At 41.6% G+C, this 18227-nt stretch overlaps 1 protein-coding gene across 1 annotated transcript in view; it reads left to right on the top strand.

Annotated features, from left to right (window-relative positions):
- The window catches only part of GALNT17 (polypeptide N-acetylgalactosaminyltransferase 17), a 431961-nt gene that overhangs the window by 156099 nt on the left and 257635 nt on the right, over positions 1-18227 (top strand). Inside the window, exon 3 of the mRNA XM_075195011.1 lies at positions 3287-3453. Coding sequence (XP_075051112.1) covers positions 3287-3453 — 167 coding nt within the window. The remainder of the gene's footprint in view (positions 1-3286; positions 3454-18227) is intronic.

Raw genomic sequence — 18227 nt, forward strand, 5'->3', positions numbered from 1 at the left:
CATCAACAATATAATTGGCATTATGGAAGGGGGACTCCATGCTGCCAGGTTTCCCTGCTATAGTGCTAACAGCCCCGGCTTGTAATAGTAAAATTGGGGGGGACCCCACATTATGACTGTCGACATTATGGTGTCAACATCCTATCCTTAAAGCGGTGACTCATGAAAATACGTAGAGAGGTAGAACAAACTGGGTCAGAACCAGTGCAGACAGAGCAAGTATAGAAGGAAAGTATGAAAAGGTCATCAGGAATAGCCCAGGTCGTACCAGGAATAGAAAAGTCAAGGAGCAGGCCAAAGGTCAAAACCTGAACAACAATCTGTAAAAAAGAGTACACAAGATTATACTTAGGAACATTAGCTCTGGCAATTGATACTCAGGCTCTGGAGAGGGATCACGAAAGGGTTTATATAGAACTCTGTTATTTAGAAGCGGCAGTGAGCATGAAGGCTGACTGCCCTTCTTCTGATATCCGGATTGCTTCATGCGCAGAGATCAGCCAGGAAGAGGTGTCGGAATGCCGGGCAACAGAGGACACCAAAGACTTCGCTGGAAGATGCGTCGGATGACAAAAGAGAAAGGCGTCCGTCTCTGTGAGTGGAGCACACAGTAGGGACAGCGCCTGACAGTGAGCCCCTTGGAAATGACTCCTGGGGGTGACTTCACTGTGATCAAAACTGGAGAGAGGAACAGAAGGTGGCTAAAAGAGTGCTCCTTTTAGCCACCTTCTTTTCCTCTCTCCAGTTTTGATTATATTCTAGATGCAAGGATGCACCACTCAGGGATTTATCCATATTTCGGTACCCTGGGAAATGAGTTACATATTTAGGAACTCATTATAGGATAAATGGATAGATTTTGGATATACCTAGTGCGTATATGTTTCTTTTCCTTTGACATCACTGTGATGCCTGCCTGTGCTCGTTACATCACCGTAGATTGCATTCATGACTATTCCGAAAACAATCCACAGCACACTCCGCTAATGATGCAAAACTGACACGACCTTGTCACCCATATGATTGCATAGATCTACATCTTTGGACTACAGATTTCCTCCACAAAATTGTGTTTTTGCCTCAGCTACTAATTCTATAGTGATTGAGTGAATTTGAATTTGTATTCCTTCTGGGATCCAGCATAGTCAAGTACCAGGATTTTTTTCTTTTAGTTTGGAAAGTCTCTGTCACCATGTGTGTCAGGCTCTTCAAAACCTCACTGAGATTCAGTTGTACATTAAAATAAAATTGAGGTCAATAAAGTACCTTTCCTGAGTGAGATGGATCTCAATAAAATGTTGGCCGTCATGGATGTTGTTCATGCTAATAGCCTAAGGGGAATTCACCACTTATTCACTTTCACTAACTATTATGGAGTATTTATTATAAATCTATCTTCTCTTACAGCATTGGATTAAAAAAACATGCTTATCCATATTTTATGGTTTCTACTTAGCTCATATATATGATAAACGTTACATAGCTTACATCTCTGTTCACATTCTGTTCCATTACCATGTTAACATTAACTATGAAGTCAGGTGAGGGCAATGTTTCTGATTTTGATGTTTATGTTAATTAAAATCCAACTACTTTCTATTTGGAAATCATAAACTAGGTAGAATAATGACATTGGCAAACAATTACATAGAGATAATTTATCGAAACTATACAATGCAATAGAAAACCTGTACTGTACTCGAGATCTCACTGTATTAAAAATGAAGATACTCTTACAACAAGTATCTATATATATCTTTAACTTCAGAAATTGTTATCTAAATAGGAGTCATTGGTTATATGCCTTTTCTTTCCCCTTTTGTAAGAGTAATAGTTTGCAATGTATGTATGGTATATGCGTCCTACTAGCAAATAGCTAAGTGCACATGGATAATTGTACTCAAATATAAAAGTTACAATGCCATTGTAATTAAACTCTTCAATAGATAAGATTCCTTAGTATTTCCTGGGTGTAAATTTGGCTTAGAGAGAAAACGTTTTTTTATAAGTAGGATACAAACAGAAATATATACTGTGCTCAGAGAGAAGATTATAGCAGTTGTCCTTTACCGCTAAGAAAACTGTGTCAACTACTACAGAAATTGGAAACAGCGAATTTAGGATTATTGTTCATGTGAATGACATATAAATGACCTTGCTACGTAAATTATTGTACTATTTTTAAAATAAATTTTGTGCCATGTAAAAGGTTTTAATAACATGAGATTTATTAAAGGTAGTAAGCAAAAGCTGATTCAAGAATCAGACTAAATAGTATTTTTACAACATAAATCATTAACTGTTCTGAATTCAGTTATCCATATAATAAAGGTTCATTAAAAATAGCTTGAGTCATGAAACAATATTCACAAGAGATGGAAGGTAGTTTTATAATTAGTGGATAATGGTTTTCTGACACTACAATAAGATATAATGTACTACCACAGATTTAAATTACCAATGTTATTACACATTATAGTGATGAGCACAACAGAATGTTATAAAGGATGTACTGAGAAGAAAACATTTTATGCTTAGTGGACTTGTGAAGGAGGAATGTTGGCATTATCATAAGCAGAGCACTGAGAATTAGATTATACTTATTGTATAAGTATAAGGTGTTTGCTTAATTTATGCTTGGTTTTAAATGTGTGATCTGTTTTATTTAGACATTTGTATGACTGGAATCAATTTATAAATATGTCAGTTTAAAAAACAGAAATCATATTTATGTACCACTGTATATTCTCTGTTAGCCTTTGCTAAGGCCAAGAAAACATTTGTAATATTAAGTAATAAGATTAAATAAATGGTATTTCAAATAATACAGTAATTAGTCAATAAGTTAAATGAGCAATATGCTTACAAAAAGTTATACAATAATTACTGGAAATATATGTATTAAATATATGTAAGGAACTTACATATTGCTTTCTACCTGCCATCTTCTCTGTGGTAAATATCCCAGTAATTACTGTTTCTTTGCTAATTAACCATCATCTTACAATATGATCAGCTAAATTTGGCACCAAACTGTGAATTTTTTACATTCCTCAGCCTGAAGTGTGAAGCTGTATGAATATATCATATTGAAGAAATGTTTCACTATTTGCTGCTGAACATACAATCTGGAAAATGACAGTTTGATACTACAGTCCTTAATTTAATTTGTAGATGATAATGTAATAACTGTATAACTGTCTTGACTGTGAAATTATATATATTCTGGGTTTTTTCTAGTAACCAGTACAATATATCTTACATACAATGTATTGATTTCTTTAAGGTGCAAGAAATTAAAATACCCTAAGGAACTCCCTCAGATTTCAATAATTTTCATCTTTGTAAATGAAGCCTTGTCAGTGATTCTTCGATCAGTACACAGTGCAGTGAATCATACACCTGTCCATCTTCTAAAGGAAATTATCCTAGTGGATGACAACAGTGATGAAGGTATTGTGATCTTTTAACTTATTACATAGCCCTTATATAAAAATAATAATGTTGGGAAGTACATGTTACATGTTGATCATTTTATTATACTGTCTGCTAATTTGATAAATTGCTATTTAAAGTTTGATGTAAAACCCAGGTTAGAAACAAGGTGGCCAAAATAGAAGAAAACAAACCAAAATGTAATATTAGGACAATGCTAGTAAATAGGACTGTGACAGGATGGACCGCCTATGCCATCCTGTCTGTTGTTGCTGGGAACCAGCTGGGCTTACTTTGCCACCGTTCCCTTTCATTATCCCAAATGCGCCCTCTTGCCGCAGTAGGAGGGGCTTACAATGCTTCCACCACTGAGCTCCTTCTATGGCACTCAGAACCACGTTCCTTCTGGGTAACTGATGCTGCTAGTGTACCTCATTGCTGGTGTACCTGGGCTGGTACTCCTGACCTCTCACTATAGATCAGGGTTGCTGTGGATGGATACTCCTGTGGCCTATCACACTAACCATGGCTGCATGGGTAGCAGGCAGAGCGGTGGTACTGGAAAAGCTTGGGTCCAAACCTCAGACAGCCGGAGAACTAATTAGATTTAGGGTCTAATCTGCAGGTCACAGGATTACAGCAATATTGAAGATGTTTTCAAGCAGGTCTTGAAGCAAGATGTTTATTTGCTCTCACTGGTTAAAGACCCCAGTGATCAAGACAGTTGAAATCAGAAGAATACATTTCAGTGTACAAGTCAGTGCATTTATACAAATTTGGACATTGGGTATTTTTAGAATCAGGATGCACTCTATTTACACAAACATGGATTTACATGCATTGGAAAGCTAGCCATATTTACACTTTATTGTGAAATTCTAGAAACACTGTGATGTCCTACACCTGATTTTCAGATGCAGAGAATCCAGGAGCCAGTATTAATTAAAAGTTACTGCCTTCAATGTTGGACCTTCACACATCAAAATATTTAATTAACATGGGGTCTTTCGCCAGACCGTTCGGAATACCTATTCACACAGAACAACAAAAGCCAAAAGCAAGCTAGTTTCTCACATCACAATACACAAAAGGCATTGTAAACAAAAGCTCATTGTATCAGATATGGACATAAGAAATAGGCATATCCTATAGCAAGGTTAAACAAGAGACGAATTTCTTCCCCTGGTCTCAGAAATAACAATTTCCTATCTCACAATATGCACAATATCAAAAATAAGTGCACGTGCAATTATATAAATAAGTGCCCTGTGCTATTCGCTTTAAATACATTTATACCAAAAGTTATTTAATAGTGATCCAGCCACAAGAACATTTAACATACTTACCTAAATATGTCCACAATATAGTATATCACTCCTCTGCATCAGGTTTTCAAGTTAGGCAAAGGGTGTTTCCCTCACTATTCAGGCACAGGTTGTGACTGCTTTGCAGATTTGCTGTGTAGAGATACGCTGTGTGGATTGAATGGCTCATACACTGTAGAAGGGCCAGCGATGTCACAGTAGCTCAACTGCCCAAATAATGAACTTTTTGACTGATTTGAGTTCAAGACACATAAAATGGGTCAGGAGCTTCATCTCTATCTAATGGAGTGAGAAGTTAATACTTTACTGTTTTAACAGAGCTGCCATGGAATGTCTGTGTAACATTGAACAATGTATTTCATGTTTATATTATAGATCTGAAAATTTAGATGGTGGGTTTAGTGTGCCTTGAATTTGTGTTTAGATCTGAAACCCTCCTATTTCTACTGATTGCTTCCTTCTGCCAAAAAGGTAGCCTCAAACCCAAACGTAGGTCAGGGAGAAACACGTCCTTTCTTAACATAGAATCTTCAGCTCTTCTCCCTGTTGTGGACTGTGTGTGTCACTGAAACAGAAAAATTAAGCAAAATTAAAACTTTTTGCTTATAACTGACTTTATTCATATATAAAAAAGAAATGTCAGCCTTGTCTTTATTACGGAGACCTGGCAAGAGGTGTTGAGAAACAGATATCCATATGCTAGGATGAAACATTTTTTTTATAAATAAAATATAACTGATATGTCAATAATCTGGTAATGTAAAGCAGCATTTAAAAATAAACAAATACAACTTCACCCCTCTGATACTGATTCCCTTTATCCTGTTCTAAAGCATGGTTTGGAAATAATGTAGTATAAAGCCAGGCTAAATCCTTAATTAATAAAATAATGCTATATTTGCTATGGTTAATTAATCTGTAAGGGTTCATCCATACAAGCTTTTTTCAAGATGCATTTCAATAGGAACATGAGATGTTTTCTATATATTATTGTGTCATTATGTTTTAAAATATTTAGAAACAAATTGGTTTTATAAAATATGTAAAAGGAAGTCCTATTATACTTTTATGGTATTGTTTATATAATATAATTTCATTATTTTTATGTACTTTTATTACTTTTTATATGGATTTGTAATTTTTTTTCATTCTTTATTTGGCATGTGCCATTTATTTCTTCACCTATAAATTTAGCTGTGTGGACCTTTTTTTTGTTCTGTAGAGAGGAGTGGCAGACCTCTGTATCACAGCTGCTTTTTAAATATATTCAATGAGAACAAATTTGGATACATCCACATTTTGTCAACAAATAGGAAAAAAAAAGCCTGCGGCGCTTTCCTCCCTCTCCCCTCCCTTCATACTGACAGTGTTGGGCGTGACGTCCTGACGTCCCGACTCTGGCAGTGAAGAGTGCACAGAGAGGAGCAGCACATCCCGAGACAGCGAGAAGAGAAGAAGGCAGAAGAAGAGAAGAGAAAGAAAGAAGGTCATAGAAAGGTAAGTAAATAATGGAGGGAAACAGTATGTGGTGAAAAACAAGGGGGACAGTATGTGATGAAAAGGGAGGGGGACAGTATGTGGTGAAAAAGGAAGGGGACAGTATGTAGGTAAAAATGAGTGGGACAGTTTGTGGGGGAAAAGGAGGGGGACAGTATGTGGAGAAAAAGGAGCTGGACAGTAATGTTCAAGAAGGAGGGGGACAGTAATGTGGAAAAAGGAGTGGGACAGCAACGTTGATGAAAGAGGGAGACAGCAGTCTGGATGACAAGGCGGCAGCAGTGGTATGAGGATGTCACTCACCAGACTGTGAGTGCTTCTTCTCGTGTCTTTAGGAACCGTGGCCGTCCACCTTCCTGAGGGTCTGCGCATGTGCAGCCCTTTCAAACCTTCAGTACATGTTCTTTTTAGTTAATTGGCTGATCAGGCAACACTCCCTATTTAAAGCACCTGTGTTCAATACCTCTTTGCCTGATCTTGGAGTCTCATTCCCCATGAGCCTCTGAAGGTGTTCCTGTGTTTCCTTGTGTATTCAGCCGAGCTGATTCCTGTGGTTTCCAGACCACTTCAACTCTCCTGTGTTTCATCGTGATTGCATTAGCTGATTCCTATCCGCTGCCTCCGTGCACTACAGTTGTCAGCTCACTTCAACTCTCCTGTGTTTCATCGTGACTGCATTAGCTGATTCCTATCCGTTGCCTCCGTGCACTACAGTTATCAGCTCACTTCAACTCTCCCGTGTTTCATCGAGACTGCTCCAGCTGATTCCTATCCGCTGCCTCTGTGCTCAACAGTTTCAGCTCATCTCAACTCTCCCGTGTTTCATCGTTACTGCACCTGCTGATTCCTATCCGCTACCTCCGTGTATCTGCAGTGTCCTGCTTGTCGCTACCCTCTAGTACTACTCGTGTCTGCAGCAAGCTGATCCGCTCTCCGTGCTTCTACAGTGTTCCTGCCTGTGTCAACTACTGTCTGCATTGGATCAATGCTCCGCTGCTGTCTTCTCTGCCATACTACTTCTACTCTTCAGTGATCTCCAGGTGACCTGTCCAATATACTACTGCTTCCTGAGTATTGTTTCCATCGTTGCCGGTCTACCTACCTGTGCGCTGCACCTACTTGCTTACCGCTTCCATTTCCCTGGGACTTCGCATCCTGCCGGCCTCCTGCCGCTCAGGTATCCCTGCACTCCTTTCTGACAGCCTGCTCTTCTGAACCACCGTATGCATACTTATCATTGACTGTGCTCGTGTATTGCATACCTTGCTGGACTGAGTTGTTCTTCTCTGAAGTTGTCTATCCACTGAGACTATTGCCATCATTTGACTGTGTTACCTTGTAGTCTGGATAGTTCCTGTGACTTTGTATATTTGTGCAGTGCTGCTCACTTATTACTACTTTGTGCATATCATAGTGGGATCAAGTTCAGTGTGCCCGTGTATACTCTGCATTACAGTTATCTCCCCGTGCTCCTCCTCACATATATATTTCAGTGGTACAACTTGCTAGAGGCAGACCACTGATTCCTGTTTCAGTATCCTTCTATATAGCAGTGGTACAACTTGCTAACGCAGACCACTGACTTCCCGGATACCTCCACCCGGATTCCGTTCCCTCACCTAGACAGCGGTACAACTTGCTAAATGCAGACTGCTGACTCTCATCACCAACTCGTTACTTCTGGACATTCCTCCTCTCTATAGCAGTGGTACAACTTGCTACCCGCAGACCACTGACTACCCTCACGTTCCCTTTGTCCATTCAGTTCCTCGTGTACTATTACATATATTTTACCAGTGCTGCTAGTCATAGACTTTCCATGAGCATTCTCTACCATCTGCTGTCTCCTGTTCCGTGATCACCCCGCTACCAGAGTACCATATTACCACCTATACTGCTCTGGTAAGTCCATCACCTGGTGATCCCTGGGTAAAGACTCCTAGTGCCTGTGACAGAGGAGAGGGTACATTGTAATGAAGAAGAGGGCACAGTGTGATGAAGAAGAGGGCACAGTGTGATGAAAAAGAGGGCACAGTGTGATAAAGTTGCACAGTGTGATGAAGGAGGGGGCACAACCAAACTAATTTGCCAAAAATGTAAAATCTTATTACAAAGAATACATATTCTTTATTTATATTATTCGTATAGCAATTCATGTTCGCTGTTTAATGTATTTATTTGTATTACTCTCTTTAGTAAAGTGTATTATATGATTTGTATTGAAAGAAAAAGCATTATTGAATGAACAAATAATGTATAAAAGTGGAGGGCGCAAAATTATTTTTTGCAGGGGGACACCGGACATGCTAGCACTGGCCCTGCTTATAATATGACAATTAGTATGTTTTTCATTGCAAGTATGAATGCTCTAAAATGTTAAACCAGTTCGAAATTCAATCAAATTTCACTGGTTAGAATAACCCCAAACATATTCGCTGTGCAATTGCCAGCAGATCCCAACTGCTACTGCTGTCTGCTTTCGAGGTTTACAGTTGTGTTCGAGGTTTTTTCATGGTTCACTGTTTGCCTTAAAATTATGTTTTAAACGCTTTTTCAGAAAAACAAAACAAAATATTTAAATATTTCTTTAATTAATAAAAAATATATATTTATTTCAATTTCATTTGAGGTTGCCATTTGTGTTTGAGGTTCGCGATTCAAAATAAAAAAAGCAAGAAAATTTAAATTTAGCTCAAACATGTCAAAGCCATCTCGAACACTGTTGAATACACTCGAACATGGCACAACTGGCTCAATCAAGTTTGAACCAGTTTAACTTTCTCACTTTATTTGGGGCATATTCAGTTAGGTCCGGCGATAGCGATTACGTGTGGATAAACACCTCCCGTTACTGCAACACGCGGATTTCCATGCGCACCCCATAGGGTTGCGAAGGGAAATCTGCGATGTTGTGGTATCGTATTGTCACTTTACATGTAGAGCTGTGCGTAATTTCGATCGCCAGACCTTATTGAATAGCTGTGTTTCCCTTATATGTTTCTAAAATTCGAGAAATTAAGTGGACTTTTAGAATTTTAGAACTCATCCGTCAAACTGCTTTTAGAAAAAAAACATGGTTTATTGAAGCATCTATAATTACAAGTCAGAGAGTTGTAACTTATTTTCATTTTCGCCAAATGTGTACAAAATTTCCTGATTTTTATATTCCTTAAAGCAGCCCAATGGTTTGTTAGGAATCATTCGTAACAAAGAGGTAGCTAGCAATGTGCAGAGAAAGGATGCAGTGTTACACATTTGTATAGTAGTGCACCTAGTTTAAAGATAAACAGGAGGAGGACATATGTGTGACAAAATAAAAGTATAGAGTTTGATTAACTTACATGCTTTGAAAGTGTCTCTTCCCACAGATCTAGCAAGCTAACAGGGTGTGTCTGCAGTAAGAGCAATCAAACAAGAGCAGCTGAGTGAACTCCTTTTTAAAGGGGAGATGGAAGTGTCACCTGCCCATCAAGATAGAGCTGTGGGAGGAGTATCAAGTATAAAAACCTGCATGTTTTCATTGTTCAGTGTGACAGTTGCTAGAAAAGCTGGCCAGTGTCTAGAAAGCTGGTCTCTGTTTATTTAATGTTTATGGTCACAAGAAACTGGATGAATCTTTATTGGCAAAAAGATGAAGATTATGTGCTCACCTCCTGGTGGTTGCAGGAGCTGCAAGCAGGACCAGGGATCCCTCCCTAGTAGTACACTAACAAGCAAGGGTTTTCCTGTGCGCTCACTGACTAAAAAATTGTAATAATAACATGTATTGTATGGTTTACGAGATGTATGGTAATGGGTAGCCTCTATTAATGGAACAATACTCTATGGCATAAATAACTTATTTATTGATCCCTATACATTATAAGCTAAAAAGGATAAAAGACAATGGAATAAGTTCTAAAACATATAAATACATGTACATGTGCTGCTCTGGGTGAACCAAGGTCAGAGATAATGAGACAATAAATTAATTCCAAGAATTAAAATTACATATACTAGAATGAGCTAAAAAGAGTCCAATGCCAAGATAATTGTTTGTGGTGCAGCCGAATCGATACAAGATTTGTATTTCAGATACAGTCTAAAAGTCCAATAGGTGGATGTTCGGATGTTAACGTGTTTCTATTAGACAGAAGGATTGCCCATGGTTTAATCACAATTGCATGATGTCTCGAGAGAATCCTAAATAGGGGATAGACGTGAATAGTCACGTCCTGATGGTAAAGTAGTATAACGCTAACGGGAGGTATAATAAGAATAATATACCTAATGGAGAGGTTGTATTTGGTTCATATGTATCCCACACACTGGTGGGATTGATACTTGCGATTTATGTGAACCGTGGATAATGGTGTCAGTCACTCGTAGCGGTCCCGCTGATATATTGCAGCGTACAGATTGGAGTGTCCAGATGATACAAACAGCAGCGGGTGATCAATCCCGCTACTGTAAGGATGGATAAGCGGTCCACATGAGGCGTGCGACACGCTTCCGGTCCTGACTTGCGTGTCTGAGGTCACTTCCGCTAAGTTGCTATTGGCCAATAGATTGATGGGGGCGGAGTCTCAACGCGTTTCGCCTTAACAGACTTTCTCAAGGGAGATGGTTCCAATGTTGGTGGGTGTTCATTTATAGAGCTCCCAGTTGTATATTAGTCTCTGATTGGGTGATCGCGCTGTTGATCTATCTTTGGTCCGTGGCGTGCCTTAATCGTTCAGGTGTTTATACACTCAATCTGCCTAAGCCCAAGCTGGCTGTCAGAGAGGGGGCAGACTGCCCTTGGGCCTGGCTCTGCATTCGCACAAGATTAGAGGTTTCTGTACAGGCTTGCCATGTCTGTGATAAAGAACCAGCGGGTAGCAAGTATCGGCCAGTTAAAGCTCCTCCGAGACTCCCTCTCCTCAACAGTCTGCCATCTTCATTCAGCACCTTCATGTACTTTACAGACTTGCTAGACCTAAGCGACACCTCAGGTGTGCTACATTTGCGTAACTGCATGGGGGGTGGGGACAATATGTTGTCAAGAATGATAATTACACAAAACTGAATGACTGGAATATTTTCTGGCCAATTGAAGCTTTCTGTGTGAGGTCGGATATCAGCTCTAATCCTTCATGTTGCTAGCTTAGTAGGAGAGAAGAGTTCCTTGCAAGGTGGAGTGTTCTGCCTAAAAGGTACCGTCGTCGGCAAAAGTAAAAACCAAACAGGAAATAGACAAGCTCTTGGCCGATACTTGCTACCCGCTGGTTCTTTATCACAGACATGGCAAGCCTCTACAGAAACCTCTAATCTTGTGCGAATGCAGAGCCAGGCCCAAGGGCAGTCTGCCCCCTCTCTGACAGCCAGCTTGGGCTTAGGCAGATTGAGTGTATAAACACCTGAACGATTAAGGCACGCCACGGACCAAAGATAGATCAACAGCGCGATCACCCAATCAGAGACTAATATACAACTATGAGCTCTATAAATGAACACCCACCAACATTGGAACCATCTCCCTTGAGAAAGTCTGTTAAGGCGAAACGCGTTGAGACTCCGCCCCCATCAATCTATTGGCCAATAGCAACTTACCAGAAGTGACCTCAGACACGCAGGTCAGGACCGGTAGTGTGTCGCACGCCTCATGTAGACTGCTTATCCATCCTTACAGTAGCGGGATTGGTCACCCGCTGCTGTTTGTATCATCTGGACACTCCAATCTGTACGCTGCAATATATCAGCGGGACCGCTACGAGTGACTGACACCATTATCCACGGTTCACATAAATCGCAAGTATCAATCCCACCAGTGTGTGGGATACATATGAACCAAATACAACCTCTCCATTAGATATATTATTTATATTATACCTCCCGTTATCGTTATACTACTTTACCATTAGGACGTGACTATTCACGTCTATCTCCTATTTAGGATTCATTCGAGACATCATGCAATTGTGATTAAACCATGGGCAATCCTTCTGTCTAATAGAAACACGTTAACATCCGAACATCCACCTATTAGACTTTTAGACTGTATCTGAAATACAAATCTTGTATCGATTCGGCTGCACCACAAACAATTATCTTGGCATTGGACTCTTTTTAGCTCATTCTAGTATATGTAATTTTAATTCTTGGAATTAATTTATTGTCTCGTTATCTCTGACCTTGGTTCACCCAGGGCAGCACATGTACATGTATTTATATGTTTTAGAAATTATTCCATTGTCTTTTATCCTTTTTAGCTTATAATGTATAGGGATTAATAAATAAGTTATTTATGCCATAGAGTATTGTTCCATTAATAGAGGCTACCCGTTACCATACATCTGGTACACCATACAATACATATTACTATTACAATCTTTTAGTCAGTGAGCGCACAGGAAAACCCTTGCTTGTTTATGAATCTTTATGTTGTCAAGTACTTTGACATCCTGACATTAAAACAAAGTACAAAAAGGGAAAAGGGAATAGAGAGGATGCACTGCTGCTCAGATGTCTATAATATAGTAAAGAGATTTGTAACACTCCGTTATAAAACTTAGCTTTTATTAACTGTTTGTTGCAGCGAAATGTAAAATAAATGAGACTTAAAAAAAACTGTGTGCTTTAAAATCCGCTAGCTGATCAATGTCGTTCAATTTGTTTAATGAGGAAACCTCTAGTAATAGGAAAGGATAATAAAACCCTTATGCATACAACTCATATGTGGATATGGTAGTCATAGATTGATAATTGACCCCCACATGTATTAATTGTTGTACTATGAGCAGCGATGCATACAATGATAATATCCAACCTATATGTAAAGGCTAATAATGAAGGATTATCAAGTGGCAGCCACTCATAACTGACTATATATCGTAATTATATTGGTAAGTATATGCTATATCCAGTTATAGACATGGTCAGTTAATAATTATTGACACCAGCTGTCAAAGGATATAGGTCTTAATTATAAACAGGCTTGCTGTCTGTCTATTCGTTGCCCAAGTGTTAGGAACTCCCAAGTCAGTACAGTGAAACTCAGGAACTACTCAGAAGGCCAGGTGTTCGCTGGAGCCCCTAGTGGTGGGGACAGACTGGGCTGCGGGCCGACCGAGGGTCGAGTAGCGTATACTGACTTAAAGGAGTTTCCCAGGAGTGATTGGTGGACTGTATATAAGAGAAATCCAAGGTCCAAAGGTCACAGGCACATATGCAATATCCAAGGGCAAGCGAAGGGTCAAACTCACAGGCAGAGAAGCAAAATCCGAATTCCAGGCAAAAGGTCAAGGTCAGAAGAGAAGGGTCACAGGTCCAATAACAAGCAGGGGTCAAACACGGGTGGTCAAATCTAAGGTAGCAGGAACCTAAACGGATAGTACAAGCAGGCAGCAGGACTGAGGACAGAACGCTATAACCGGCAATGAGGCATCAGCCCTCATTGCCTTAAATAGTACTGATGGCCAATCAGGACACAGTCCAGAATGTGTCCTCAGCTGCAGCATAAAAAATGCAGACCCTGCAGCAAATGGAAACAGCAGAGTGCCAGTGGTAACCTAACTCCCTAATCAGCCCTAATTGACTGATCCACAACAGCCTTGCATGGCTGACTCAAATTCCCCCTATGCGCACGCGCCCGGCTGTTTGACAACTGGCCGAGCGCGGCGCCAGAAGCTCCCCTGCGTCCCGGTTGTTGCCTAGGCAACCGGGACGCTGAAACTGGAAGTGACGCCCCGGTTGCCGTAGCAACTGACGGGGCGTCCCCAGAGAAGCAGGAAGAGTCGTGGCGGCGCCCGCGGCCGCCGTGATCTCTAACAGTACCCCCCCCCTTGAGGAGGGGTCAAGGGACCCCGACTTCCAGGTTTGGAAGGAAATCTCTTAAAAAATTCCCTAAGGAGTTTCTCAGCGTGGAGACGCTTCTGCGGTATCCAAGATCGCTCCTCAGGCCATAACCCTTCCAATGTACGAGGAATTGCACTCGACCTTGAACTTTCCTTGAGTCAAGGATTTTTTCAATAATATGTTCATGGTCTCCGTTTACCATCAGAGACCTGGGCCTGTTAGAGAGAGACCGATTAAACTTGCTAGGAGCAGCGACTTTCTTCAGAAGCGAACAATGAAAGGTCGCAGGTATTTTTAAGGAAGTGGGTAGTTTTAATCTAAATGCCACTGGATTAATTTTCTTCTCAATTGGAAACGGTCCAATGTATCGGGGCCCCAGCTTCCTACAAGGTTGCCGCAACTTGATGTTCCGTGTAGATAACCAAACCTGATCTCCCACTTTCAATGAACAAGGTCTACGGTGAGGGTCAGCGAAGATCTTGGATTTTCGGGTAGTGTGACCTAGTGCAACGTGCACCTTTTTCCAGACGGACCTTAACCTGGCCGTAAAAGCAGGCATTCCAAAATCCCCACAGGGAACAGTAGTAGAAAATGAGTTGGATTTTGGGTGAAACCCGAAGTTGCAGAAAAACGGGGATGTATGAATAGTGGAATGGCAAGAATTATTGTACGCAAATTCTGCCCAGGGCAAGAGAGAGGACCAGTTGTCGTGGAATTTAGACACATAGATGCGCAGAAACTGTTCCAAAGCTTGGTTCGTCCGCTCCGTCTGTCAATTCGACTGGGGATGATACGCTGAGGACAGACTGATAGAGATCCCGATGGAATTACAAAAGGCTTTCCAAAACCGGGCAATAAACTGGGATCCTCGATCTGATATAATATCTTCAGGAGTCCCATGAAGACGAAAAATATGCGTCAAAAACAAGGTGGCCAGGGTCCTGGCATCCGGCAACTTGGGCAAAGATATAAAATGTGCCATCTTACTGAACCGGTCGACAACTACCAGGATGGTGTTATGTCCTGCGGATACTGGTAGGTCAACAATGAAATCCATCGACAAATGAGTCCAAGGCCTGCTCGGCGCCGGCAAAGGTAACAATAGCCCAGAAGGACGATTCCTATCCGTTTTGTTTTTAGCACACTCAGGACAAGCCCAAACATAATTCTCCACATCGTCTGACAAAGTGGGCCACCACAATTAACGAGAAAGAACCTTAATAGTCCTACGGATTCCCGGATGGCCAGCAGAGCGGTTGTTGTGGCCTTTAATGAGAACAGATTTCCTTAAATGTACTGGAACAAATAATTTGTTGACCGGTGTCTGAACTGGAGCGATTCTCTGGAAATGCCGGATAGTTGCCCCTAGATCCTGGGTGAGTCCAAGATGAACAGTAGTTGTAGGAACAATAGGCAATGGGTCAGGAGACTGAGGATGATGGGCCAAAAAACTTTGAGACAAGGAATCGGCCTTAGCATTTATAGAACCTGGACGGTATGTAATAATGAAGTTAAATCTGGTAAAAAATAAGGCCCAGCGGGCCTGCCTAGGATTCAGGGTTTTAGCGGTCTGGATGTATTGGAGGTTTTTATGGTCCGTGAAGATGGTGATGGTATGAGTAGCTCCCTCTAACCAATGTCGCCATTCCTCCAGTGCCAACTTAATGGCCAATAGTTCACGATTGCCGACATCGTAATTACATTCGGCAGACAAAAATTTCTTAGAAAAAAATGCACAAGGATGTAATTTTTTGCTCCTTGGGTCTTTCTGGGAAAGGATGGCGCCAGCACCGATATCTGAAGCGTCCACCTCTACAATGAACGGAAGTTCCGGATCAGGATGTCTCAGCACTGGAGCAGAAATGAAGGCAGCTTTGAGTGCCGAGAAACTTGCCAATGCCTCCGAAGGCCACTTTGCTGGGTTAGCTCCCTTTCGAGTGAGGGCAGTGATAGGAGCCACTAACAAGGAAAAAGAGTCAATAAACCTACGGTAATAATTTGCAAATCCAAGCAACCTCTGGATCGCCTTCAGATTAGTAGGGAGGACCCAATCCTGGATTGCTCGAACTTTGTCAGGGTCCATTGCGAATCCTGATGAGGAGATGATATATGCTAGGAATGACACAGTGGCCACCTCAAATTCGCATTTCTCCCTTTTTGCAAATAGGTGATGTTCCCGTAATTTCAGCAGTACCTGGCGAACATGCTAACGGTGCTGAAGTAAAGACTCAGAGTAGATTAAAATATCCAGATACACAACTACTGTTTTACCCAGGTACTCTCGTAAGACATCGTTGATCAGGTCCTGGAAAACCGCCGGAGCGTTGCATAACGCGAATGGCATCACGAGATATTCATAATGTCCCGACTGGGTATTGAAAGCAGTCTTCCATTCATCCCCCTTCTTGATTCGAATAAGATTGTAAGCCCCTCTGAGGTCAATTTTCGAAAATATAGTGGCAGATTTTAATTGATCAAACAAGACCGAAATCAACGGTAACGGGTACATATTCTTGATAGTGATTTTATTCAGTCCACGGAAATCAATGCATGGTCTAAGACTGCCATCTTTTTTTGACACGAAAAAACAACCTGCGCCTACGGGAGATTTAGAAGGACGTATGAATCCTTTTTTCAGGTTTTCCTCCACGTATAGCTCCATGGCCTGAGTCTCCGGAATGGACAAGGAGTATAACCGCCCTTTGGGCAGCTTGGAACCCGGGACTAAATCAATGGCACAGTCATATTCTCGATGTGGTGGAAGGGAAACAGCTTTCCTTTTGCAGAACACATCAGTGAAGTCCTGGTAAGGTACCGGCAACAAGTCTGGACTAGGCTGTAGGATTGTAAGCGGCAGGGTCAAGCAAGACGTGGAACACTCGGGACTCCAACGAGTAATCTCTCCACTTTTCCAGTCAATAAGGGGATTATGACTGCAAAGCCAGGGATACCCCAATATCAAAGGAGCAGAGGGACAAGTGATAAGATAGAAGGAGAGCTCCTCCGTATGGAGGACTCCTACAGACAACTGAACCATTGGAGTCCTAGCGAGAATCCTTCCCCCAGGCAAGGGGTGACCATCCAAACCACATGTGGTGATGCTTGATCCTAACTTGATATGCGGAATATCAAGCGTCTGAGCCAAATGTATATCCAGGAAATTACCAGCCGCACCACTGTCAAGAAAAGCTTTCAAGTCCATGGATCTCTCACGGAAAGTTAGACGTCCAGGGACTAATAAAGAATTTTCTGAAGAGGTAATCTGAAGACCCAAGCGCACCTCTTCACCTGCACTTAGGCTTTGGAGTTTCCCGGCTTGTTGGGACAAAAAACGAACGAAGTGGCCTGGTTGACCACAATACATACACAAGCCAAGTGAGCGTCTTCTGGAGCGTTCCTCCGGAGGCAAACGGTATGCGCCCAACTGCATGGGTTCAGAGGAATCGGGCAAAGTGTTATCGAGGTTAGCGAAAACGTTCATAGGAGCAGAGGACTCCCGTTCAGCCTTCCTCTCTCTGATCCGATGATCAATTTTTATAACAAGTTGCATCAAATTCTCCAGCATGTCAGATATCGGATACTGGACTAAGGAATCTTTAATTTGCTCGGTAAGTCCTAAGCGAAATTGACTTCGCAATGCTGGGTCGTTCCAGGCGCTATCAGTGGACCATCGCTGAAATTCCGCAAAATACTCTTACGCTGAGCGACGTCCCTGCCTTAGCGTACGAAGATGAGCCTCAGCTGAGGCTACCCTGTCCGGGTCATCGTACAATAACCCTAGAGCTTAAAAAAAGGCATCCACAGACTGTAAGGCTGGACTTGTGGAAGGCAAGGAGAAGGCCCAAGACTGAGGGTCACCCTAGAGTAATGAGATGATGATCCCTACCCTCTGTTGTTCGGAACCAGAGGAACGTGGTTTCAGACGAAAGTACAACTTGCAGCTCTCTTTGAAATTACGGAAGGCTGACCTGCTTCCAGAGAATCGGTCAGGCAAATTAATCTTCGGCTCCGGTGTGTCACCAGCGGGAACTTGCTGGGGCTGCCGGCCTCTGGAAGCCTCTTCTTGGACTGCCAGGCGCTAGAATAAAGTCTGCACCACTTGGGAAACCGCCTGTATCTGGTTGGCCAGAATCTGGGCTGGGGACAGATTTGACT

Source organism: Mixophyes fleayi, chromosome 2, assembly GCF_038048845.1.
Source record: "Mixophyes fleayi isolate aMixFle1 chromosome 2, aMixFle1.hap1, whole genome shotgun sequence".
Lineage (NCBI taxonomy): Eukaryota > Metazoa > Chordata > Amphibia > Anura > Limnodynastidae > Mixophyes > Mixophyes fleayi.